The sequence below is a fragment of the Sinocyclocheilus rhinocerous genome, unplaced genomic scaffold (assembly GCF_001515625.1).
Source record: "Sinocyclocheilus rhinocerous isolate Xijiao unplaced genomic scaffold, SAMN03320098_v1.1 scaffold241, whole genome shotgun sequence".
Lineage (NCBI taxonomy): Eukaryota > Metazoa > Chordata > Actinopteri > Cypriniformes > Cyprinidae > Sinocyclocheilus > Sinocyclocheilus rhinocerous.
The window spans coordinates 76427-88104 of NW_015659312.1; the positions used below are offsets into that span (position 1 = coordinate 76427).

Consider the following 11678-nt stretch of genomic DNA (forward strand, 5'->3'; position numbering starts at 1 on the left):
TATATATATTTTTTTTTTTACCCTTTGCCTTTCGCTTCTGCTCTCTCTTTTTTCCCTTTCAACTATCATTTTCTATGTCCCTTCGGATTCTTCCCCCATCCTCGTATGACCCCAGGGTCATTCATAAGGGCAAGGTCGTCCGTCTGGGGCTGAATTTGAACTCTGACCCTCTCGTCTCATCGGGTTCTAAACACACGCGCACATTCATAAACGGCACGCGTGCCCCTCTGTGTATTGTGGTCATCTTGATTCTTTCAACAGTCACATAAGCAGCAACAAAATAGAGCTGCAAACAGACCAGCCACACATTCAAATCATGAGCAAAGTCACAACTGTAAAGGTTACAGCAACCACCACAATTTATTAGTTGCTGATATTGAGGTTTCGCCAGGTGGATTTTACAGCTGCAAATGTGGAAAGACCAATAATGTCTGATTTATGTCATCTAAATAAAATAAATGAATTTTAAAATGAAATACTTTTCACAGAAACATCTCTAAAATGCCTTAATTTCGAGGAAAATAAATAATCCAGCTCACCAACGATATAAACACAAACTCATTCTGCCTTCTATAAATTAATATCTGAAGAATTAGTATAACAACATATAAAACAGATCATATCCTTAATGCTAAATATAACATATAGGCTAGTAGAATAACATTTACATTTTCAGAAAACAAAAGACACATTGAGTACCAAGACAAAAAAAAAGTTTTCTGTAAAATATATATATATATATATATATATATATATATTTGTATTAGCATCAGTATGGTCATATGCTTTTGACAATATCATATTTATGAAATAAACTGCCTGCGGTTTTGTTCTTTTGTAAGAGAAAAATTGGATGGGGCCATAATGCTCCATCTCTGTCCGTTTTAATTGCACCGGTGGTCGTTTGGCCTTTGACCCACGGGGTCGTGAGTTACGCTGACATCTGCTTATGAAAAAAAACCAAGATTGATATCGGACACTAAATATCTGCGGGGCACTTAAAAAATATAATAATAAGAATAATACGAACTTAATAAAGTGTGCATTTAAAATAAGTGATAGGCTAAACAAGACGACGTTCACGTTGTGACAGACCGAATGATATCGAAGATTCGAATATTTCTGAAATACAATCTTCCTGCTCTCACGAAGGAATGTGAGCCAGTGTAATTGTAATAGAACACAGTAAACAACCAATATTAATAATAATAATAATAAATCTTAGGTACTAATTTAGTCGTGTTTACTTTTTCTCTTGTGTTTATATGTAATGTATTAATAGCACACGAGAGCCATTAAGCATACTAAGCTTTTATCGATTTGTTAGTTGATAGTTTTAGGTGAAATAAGACTTGGATGGTACTACCATAAAAATAATAAAATCGTCTGACTGAGTAGGAAAATCGTGTAGAAATTTAAGTAGATAATAATAATAACAATAACATTTTTATATATATATTTTTTTTGGTCAGAAAGTCTTTACTGAGTTTACCGCTGTTTTACCCGCTGTTTTTATTGTGTGTGTGTGTGTGTGTGTGTGTGTGTTTCTCTGCTACGTTGATTATGACATGAATATAATGTCTATAATGTCTATCACTAACTTGCATGGTAAAAACAGATGATTTTGCAAGGGTTATTATTTGTTGTGTTGAAATTAACGACACAAACATACTGATGAGAGATTTATTGTCTCCACAGAAACTGCATTGTTATTAAATAAAAGAGCATATTTGTATGTCATGAACGTTTTAACAATAAGTTTATAATACTTTAAATTAGGCTATATATCCTAACGTAAGCTATTTCTACTGCTTCTTTGGAAAAGTCAAGACACTTTTTTTTTTACCTGAAAATTATTTTATTTATTAATAACTGATGCATACAAAGCATTTCTTCGAATAGACTGTTACTTAATTTGCGTTTTATATTAATTAACTTGGGTAAAAATGCGAAACTGTAAGGTTTTATGATTGTATATGTTGCTCAGCGATTTGCATATCAGTTAGCCTATACTAGGATTTATTTAGTTATTTTAAATAAATCTGGTGTATTCATTTAAATAAAAAGTCTGATTACAAAGCTACAACATGACAAAACGCGTGACAATAATCTGTTACTATGAATAGTCAATAATCGTCGTCATAAATTCAAGCAAGGTAATGCGAAGATAACATTTACATACTCAAATAGAAACCTGGCTATTTAAACAATTATGAATCTACAGGCTACATTAATTTAAGAAATACAACTTTGAATTATCTGTAATTATGTGAAGCTACGTGGACGCATCATCGTAATACAGACATACAGAGAAATGTGTTTTACTTTAATAGACCAGTATTCAGATCAGATATTTTCATATGCATAATAGTGCATATTTGAGTGGATTATTTTCATGATTTGCATTATTTAATTAACCGTCGTACAAAAAACGAGTAAATGCGTGGAAATATCACCTTTGTGAATTGGTTCAGATAAACGTAATATCTCTTTAGTGATACCGTCGTGGTAAAAAAAAAGAAAAAAAGAAGCTATCTTGAATAACACGTGAATTCTGTTTTCAGTTTATATTAATCGCTTTATTAAAATCAAAATGCAGTGTTAATTTGCGCACTGTTTTAATATAAAGATATGCGTCTTCAAAGCCTCATTAGAATTTTGCATGAGAAAATTCTATAAATATTTCCAGGATATCTATAAAGATTACCAGGTCCTAATGGTTCTCACAATTTCTGCATCATGTTAAAACTCCCAAATATGGCCTCAATAATGAGTCCTGAAGATTGAATCTTCGTATCTTCAGATATAGGCTATGGCACCCGTGAGTAGGTTGCTGTGTGGCGTTTCTTAGTTAATCTGAAGCCAATAAAAGGTACATGTGCCTGTGTATCATCCATGAAACGTGAGAGCACATATATACAGAGAGTGAGGCTCTATAAATACTTGATGGACCATCTCTAAATATGTAAACTTATAAGAGAACGTCTCCAGCACCTTTCTATCCATCGCTACAAACCTATACCTTGCCTACAAAAAAAGAAAAAGAAAAAAAAAAGATGTTCACTGTGAATAAAGTCACATCGAAACACGTTTGTGAGATTGTTTAGTGAGGAAGAAGGTATAATGAGATCTCCGGCTGCAACCTCTGCGCGCTTCTCGCCATCACCAACACGTGCAGGTTATATCTTAACAGATCTGCTGGAATGAAATAGCCCCATTACAGCATTGTAAGTGTGTGTACCGGACGGCTGACAGAATTGCAAACATGTAGGCTAGTTTAGCGTCATAAGCCACGGAGAAGGTGGCCGAGCGGCCGCGCACCTTGAATAAGACGAGAAGAGCGAAAAGAACGGAGCCCAGAAATGTGTGAACTGGTTTCTTTATTCAGTCCCTTTTCCTTTGCACTGGCGCTGGCTTCCCTTTTAAAGCCAAAATCTCCACATCTTAATTGATTTTCTCATAATTAACTCTGCTCATCGATTTCACCCTCAGCGGAGATTCAGCCCGTGTGGCGGCGGACACTGACGGCCATGCTGGGGCCGCGTGATGGTATTATTACAACGTCGTTATCAAGGATATGCCGCCAAACAAATATCGACCATATTGATTACAAAGCTTCCCAAAGGAGTAAATACCATGTCCAGATTCTCCACAAGTCAAGAGACAAGACAGAAGCTCCGCGCGCTTATACGCACACAGCCGCGCACAACTGGCCTCCAAAAATAAAGCAAATGTTAATACCAATGCATTAAACCATGACAATAGCAAAGCCATTTATTAAAGGGTTTTGATACATTTTAACCTCGTCTTTGCAAACGTTCGTCAAAAACTGCAATATGAATCCGTGCAATTTGGCCTATTAACATTAGCATTCGGTGACACCCAAACTATTTCCTTCTAGCGATGAAAACAGTAACGGTAAAACAATTATAAAGCTTTGTCCTTTCACAACCGTACAGTTTATATTCCTCCACCATCGCTAAAGGCGTCGTATTTGATCTACACTCGATTAAAAAAAAAAACAGCTTGACAGAAGCTTTGCTTCATTCATGGCAGAAAGCTGTGTGTTTATCAGCACGCGACAGATCAGAACATCGCAGGATGTTCGCAGGAACACGTACATGACCGTAAAACACGAGGGCATGCATATTTCACAGGGCGACCTCCGCTTTTCAAATCAAATATTCCCGCGATGCCCTGCGCCAATTACAGCATGCAGAACAGCGCGTGCAAACACTTCGCAGGAACATGCAGAGAAACACGAGTACTGACACACAGAGAGAGGGTTGTCCCATGAATTCATTTCTATGTAATCAATAAAAAGAAAACAGCGATCCGAGCAAGAAATCATTAGAGGCGATAACCCTGTCCGCCTCTCCTGCTCGCTCTGTGCGGGACGGGTTTAAATGAGAACGGACAACTTTAGAGTGAATCGTTTACATGGAATATAACTCACAGAAACGGCAGAAAGTACAAACAAATATACATTAGGGAGGAACAAATAGAGAGAGCGAGTGAAGGGTAGAAGGATGACGTCATGGTATGGAAAAGTTACACATACGCAAAATAATAAATGTATGAAGCTGTCAGTTTGTTTACACAACATTACCAGCGTTTCCATCGATGCACGCGGCAGTCTCTGTCACTCGCGCGAGCTGCTCGGACACAGCAAAACACTGGGGAGAGAGGCCAGATATTTTGGGGGTGGTTTGTGGGGGGAACAGAAAAGGAATCGGGTGAGGAGCCTGAATTTGAAATTAGGGGCGAAAGGTGAGGGGGTCGGTCGGGTGGAGGGTGTGTGTTCGTGTGTCTCACTGCCCCGCTCTACCGCTAGCGGTTTCCATGACTACGCGTTGATCGCCAGTGTTGAAAAAGGCGCAAAAGCACATTTGTATGTGTGAGAATGAGAGAAAAGAAGCAAACATGTTTAGAGTGTAGACTAGGTTTGACTAGGATAGATCAAACATATAGCCGCCATCTACTGGTGAAATGACTAAATTGCACACAAAACGCGGTGAAGACTCGGAGTAGGCTTCTCTCCAATAATAATGTGCTCTTAGCAAAATTAGCATAGACGTACAGTTTCATTTACACCCTGTAATTATTTATGAATCAAGTTGTATTTACAGCTGTGTTTAATGCATTTTCTCAATATCAATATCAACGTCAATTGACACACACCTCCATGTTTCAGCACCACGGAGAGAGCCCTAACTAAATAACCCAAGGACACCTAGCTTCTATTAAGAAAAAAGAAATATGAGCATCTAAATGATCTACAAATAATAATTTAAAATCAGTGTGCTCCACACTTAATTTCATGTGATCCTTTAATCCACAAGAGGGGATATTTATATATATAAATAAAATATCTGCTACATGAATTATATTCTATACAGTATTCTGTACTACATGGTATAATTAATGTGTTAGTGATTATGGGTGCAGGTGCATAACGGTAATTAAACTAAGAACATGAATGAACTGGAAAAAATAGCAATGCTTACAAGAATCCACCAAAGGGATTTTGCCACAACATTCCCAGAAGGAATTCAAAAACTGAAATTAAACGTCTTTTAGCACACAGTATCAGAAAGACACCATTTTTTTCTGACAGGACTTTATTAAGAATTATATAGTTATGTAAATGACATATAACAAAACAATATCAAGTAATATCATTTTAAACAAAAACATGAAAACACAAAAGCGTTCAATGTTCCACTCCCAATTCACTTATATCAGTGACATGTCAGGACTGTTCCAAACTGAATTACCACTACATACTACTGAACTTTTATCTTCTTTGTCATAAGAGTACAAATATAACAAAAGGGTCAACACATGCTTGCTTTATAAGAACACAATAACCCAGAAACATGACCAGAGGTTAGTCTGGTTGTGTGTCAAATCAATCTAATTAACTAACATTTTTTCTATCAACATTTTACAAAGGCATCTGAAGGCCTTGATAATCCAGAACCTTGTTTCTGAGACAAATAACAGTAACTGAGTTGTAGGGACACATGTAGTCTCAGAGTGGTGCACACTGTAGAAAGTCTTTGCCGTAAAATGCAGAGTTAATCTCTGTTCCAACTTGTGGCATTGCCTGATCCTCAATACAGCTTCAAATTTGGCAGCTTTGATAGATTTGTTCCAGTCAGGTAGTGTATAAAGGGTTTCCAAAGTCATCTAAGTTGACTCTTATAAGCAGTACAACAGAGCACTCTGGAGCAGTTAAGTTATTACATATTAAACGGTCCAATGGTGGAAGTGTACATTTGGTCATCTGAAGCATTTTTTACCAGCTTCAAACTCTTAAGAAGTAAGTTATCATTCAATCTTTCAAAACCTTTTCAAACAGGAGATATAATTAAAAAAAATAAAAAAACCTACATAATCTTTTTGTTAACTATGCATTTGAATGTTTATTAATCATTCTTTTGTGGATTGATTTGCACATTCTTTTGGGTTACATATTTGTTGTGTATTCCCATCATTCCTATCTTTTATCAAAGAGGTTATTTTACATTTCCCAAACAAAGCTAAACACAGAACTTGAATTCAATGGTTCATTGTATGTCATCACATTTGGAAACAGATTCTATCCACATACCACCTGTGACAGACTAAGTAGTACAGATGCAGAACCTCCTTTTGTTTTCTATGGGTGTGTGTTTGTCCATGTTTAAACTGACCTGCAGTGGAGAGAGAGAGAGACAGCCCTATGTTTGAACCTAACCTCTGAACAGTCAAGAATCATTTTTCCTTCAGATACAGTCAGTGTCCAACAAAACGGCTGCCCAGTTTAATCTAGACTCTTCCAACAGGCTCTCCTTCCCAGTGTCGCCAGCACTCAATGGGCAATGAAATGAAAAGGCAAAACATCTTCATCCATCATAGCTGAAGGTCCTGAGTGAAACGGACATTTTTCAGGGCCTGTGAGGGAAACATGATACACATTATGTAATATATATGGGAACAAAATATACTTTAAAATCCAAAGTTTGTGGGATTTAAACTGGGTTCCCTCAGGGGCCGCAAGGTGTTGCTAAGGGGTTCAGGGAATTTTATTTGGGCTGCCAAAGCTAATGTATAACTTAACTACCATTAACTAAAGGTAATAATTAAAGGAATTGTAATGTATTTACAGAATGTGATTGTAATAATATTATATAATATTGATAATATTTATGTTTGTATTTATGTACCTTACTGTCTCGTTAAAACTGATTTGAAATTATATTTATTGTGAAAAGGTCTATCCAAATAAATAATAAAATTAATTAAACATTTTTTTTGAAAAGTTGAAATAAAATAAAATATAAATAGATAGCAGAAATATTGCCTTGGCAACTGAAAAATTGTTTAAGCTAAAGTAAAAAATTACAAATAAATAAATTCATAAATAAATAAATAAACATTCATAAATAATTAAAACTAAATGAAAAAAAACAAAACAACAACAAAAAAACAAAGCCAAACAGAAATATTAAATATATCATAAGCACATAACAAAACTACTAAAACAAACTAAAATAACTGAAATGATCAAAATAAAAGCTAATTCAAAATATTAATAAACACTATAACAGTATATAGATAATATTAAAATAAATAACGCTTTCTCACATGGTAGAAAATGGGACAAGATAAAAAACGTTAATGCCCCCCGGTGGTTATATGTTACTATAGCGGCAAGAGAGGGAGTTTATATAAAAAAATTCAACCCTAAAAAAAATAAAAATTAAAGTCAACCCCAATGTATGATCATTATCAGACCACATGAATAAATATAAAATAATAAATAAATACATAAACACACAAATTCAAATGCATAAAGTACTTACAAACTTTGTGTTCCCAAGTTTGTCCCATTATGTGTCTGGCCTTTGAGCAACACTTTCCTGCCCTCCTCGTAGTCATCCTGATCCACACTGACAAGCAGCCGGACCCCCTCCTGTCCCGCTGCCCTTTTCAAAGAGTCTGTGATGAAGACTCCTTTCAGTGCCTCAAGCAGCGCCCCGCTCAGATAGTCTGCCCAGAAGGCATCCAGGTTGGCAAGTTCCGAGAACTTGATATCACAAACAATAGAGCCCAGATCCCGGGTACGGAGCAGCATGCTCGCTCGGCTGAACAGTTCAAATTGCCTCTCCAACGGCTGCGGCTTGTCTGATGAAACTCCTCCACGAAGGGCAGACTCGTGCTCCGAATACTCCGCACGCACACGTAGCCGGACATCTGAGAGCGTAAGAGTGTTGGAGACAGAGAAAGAGAGGAGGGTGGGATGAAGGATGAAGGGTAACATGCAAAGGGGCATAGACAATCATGAGGGTATGGAGATGGATTTGTGAAGATTCAGTGTGAAGGGTTTTTTTGCAGCAAGGATGGAGAGAAACAAGAAAAACAGTAGCAGGAGGAAAGGGGAAGAACACGAGACATGAAATAGATCAGTGGGGGGGGTCAAAAAGAGGGCAAAAAGTACAATGATAATGAGACTTGACATTCAGTTTATGTTTATATAAAAAAAATTGGTTGAAAAATAACTAAGAATTGCACTGATTCATATACATTTGCTTAAAATAAGTTCCTGCCCTGTTTAAATTTTGATTGGTCTGTTATGGACAAAGCATATTAAACCAGAAGACACAAAAGTCAAACTCCTTCTGATACGGCATCAGCTCTATGGTCTACAGATCTACTTGATAACGGAGGTCAACATCCTCAAAATTGTTTAAGGTCGAGATTTTGGAGTCGATCGACCCTGATTTTTCACTTGTAGTCAGTGAGGCTACGAGTGAAACCAGTAGGCTGATTCGGGTTTTGCACTTGAGATTGGATAATTTCATCATGAGGTGGCTTTCAAATTATTTGCAGGCACACAGGGACTTGGAAACACGCTGGTAAAGTCCAACATGTTTACTGAACATTGCACTTGTATCACAAAGACGAGGGAGATTTTAAAGCACATTATCTGAGGCCGTTCGGAAAGTTCAGGTGGACTGAAAGCACCTCAAGCAAAATCCAGAGATGGGCTCACATTTGAGTTTCAGGAGACAGATCTGGTGATATTTATGGTTTGATATGTGGATCCGAATTCGTAGGTGTTCGTTATTAACAGACAGATTTATGCAGGTTGGCTTTACCAAACAGTGGAGGTAGAACTGATGTCATGCAACAGCACAGGGAACAGAGACGGCAAAATACGATTGGAGTATACATACTGAACCAGAGCTTCGCAGTGATGTCATTTCCTTTCATGTCATTAGCTCAGAGGTCAGAGGAGGAAGTGGACCCATCAATCTTCAGAACATTGCTGCAACACAAATCCAACCTTCCTACAACCAAAGCTCCAACACAAACTCCACCTTTTTGCATGTTGGGACTTTTACAAAGCAACAGTGAATATGAAAAAGTAGCCATTAATGTAGGGAGTAAGCAACTTGAGTGACACTTTTTATTCATTTGTGAGAATAAATATAACATTGTTTAAATGCTTGAATATACTGCATTTATGGATTGCTTGTGAACAGCAGCACTTTAGGAATGATAATTTTGTTTTAAGGGGCTTTCGCACCGCGTAGTTCTAGGAACTAGCCAGCAGGGTAGTTCCTAGAGAACCAATTTCTCCCTCGGGCCATTTTCCTGGTTGCATTCGCACCGGCAGCAGGAACTCTGAAGCGGCCGACAGCAATGTCTTTTTATAACGGAAATGGAGATGTAAACGCACAATTTACGCGATTGCAAGAGAAAAAAGTTGGACTAAGAGACAAATTTTTTTATGACAACTTGCAGTGTTTCATATCATCGAAGCTGAGAAAAGAACACAACACTGCGACAACAGGTAAATGCCATTATTGCTGTTTTCCATGTTCGTGGAGTAAATATGTTTACATGGCTTTTTAAAAATGCCGGGTGGCCGGTGTTTCGCGTGCGTTTGGCCAATCAGTGTACACTTACGTCACTGATAGTTCCTATAGAACGGTTTTAGACCCTGCTCTGAAGTAGGAGCTAATTTAGTTCCTCCAAACGGAGTTGCTAGAACTAAAACCATTCCTAGTTCCTGTGGTGCGAACACGCCAAAAAGTGGGTAGTTCCACAATTAGTTCAGGTACTATGAAAAGGTTCCCGCGGTGCGAAAGGCCCTTTAGTGTTATTCATAAAGTGACTGGAACTAAATACTCGACCATAAACTTTCCCTTCATTATATAATCAATTCAGGTAAACAGTATAGGACTTTGCTAGTAAATATAATGACATATAATTAAATATAATTACATATACACTAAAGTAAGATTTTTTATTAGGAAATACTTTTATATTGTAATGACGTATTAAATTGATCAAAAGTGACACACTTTACGTTGTTACAAATACTAAGCAACTGTTTTCAACACTGATAATTAGAAATGTTTCCTAATCACCAAATTAGCATATTAGATAAAGGATCATGTGACACTGAAGACTGGAGTAATGGTTGCTGAAAATTCAGCTTTGCCATCATAGGAATAAATTACATTTCAAAATACATTAAAATAGAAAAACAGTTGTTTTAAATTGAAATGTCACAATATTACCGTTTTGCCTTGGTGCGCATAAGAGACTTCCTTAGAAAACATTTTAAAAAAAAAGGTTTTTGACCAATACTGTAATAACACATTTTTTTGTGATAGCACATTGCTAGTAATGCTTTAGCAATGTAATGCTTTCTTTTACCATGCCAAAAAGCTTCTTGAATCATAATTTGTGTAATGTAACTTTTGATTATTATAATTTAAAAACAACCATTCACACAATGGTCTTTACTAAAATATACTGTTCAAAGATTTGCCATTTCAGATGCAGACCAAAATGTAACACTTGACAATGAAACCAGCCAAAACAAGGCTTTAAATTTAGACTGATATTGTGGCTATAACCAGACAGGAACAACATTACTCAAGTTTTAAAGGTGCCATAGAATGCATTGATTCTCTGATATCTACATAGAAGGTATGTGGCTTAGGTAGGGGCAAAAAATCTCCAGAAACGGTTTTACATGTCCATTTACAGCCCTAGGATTTGATCCTAGAATGAAATGGTCTGTTTTTACCTTATTTGGAAGGGTCATGAATAATAATGTTGAGCTCTGCTCTGATTGGCTGTTTCACAGTGCCGCTCATTTCAGTAGCTCACACAGCATGAATGAAACACAGGGAAAATATATACAGTGTACAGCATAAATTAGTACACCCCTTCTGAATAAATATAAAAGATGTATTTTCTTAATGAACACTAATATAATTAATATAATTCATGGAAAGATGGCAAAATTTAAACATAGTAAACATATACTTAATAAAAACAACAAAATATATGCCAATATTTTCTGTAAGATAAGTAAATTAGCCAATTTTGTTTAAATGAAGAGTTGCAGAAATGAGTACACCCTAGATTTAATTCAGAAAATGTATAATAATCTAGTACTTAGTATGTCCTCCAGAACTTAAAAGTACACTGCCCTGACCTTTCTTGGCACGGAGTGTACAAGTTCATGACCAATTTTCACATCTGTGCTGTTTAACTCCTGGAGGACGACCTCCTTGAATGCTCTGGTCTTTAATGGGGAGTTTTGCTCAGCTCGTCTCTACAGAATCTCTCACAGCAGCTCACGAGTGTTAAGATTGATTGAAACGCAT

General features: G+C 36.6%; 1 protein-coding gene across 3 annotated transcripts in view; it reads right to left on the minus strand.

Moving 5' to 3' along the window:
* Nucleotides 1–5805: 5805 nt before the first annotated feature.
* LOC107723479 (DNA-binding death effector domain-containing protein 2-like) overlaps nucleotides 5806–11678 on the minus strand; it is a 15334-nt gene continuing 9461 nt past the window's right edge. For all 3 annotated transcript variants that reach the window (XM_016532118.1, XM_016532120.1, XM_016532119.1), the window contains exons 6-7: nucleotides 7851–8241; nucleotides 5806–6939 (exon numbers count right to left, since the gene is read on the minus strand). In XM_016532118.1, the coding sequence (XP_016387604.1) occupies nucleotides 6933–6939; nucleotides 7851–8241 (398 nt within the window). In that variant the 3' untranslated portion in view covers nucleotides 5806–6932. The remainder of the gene's footprint in view (nucleotides 6940–7850; nucleotides 8242–11678) is intronic.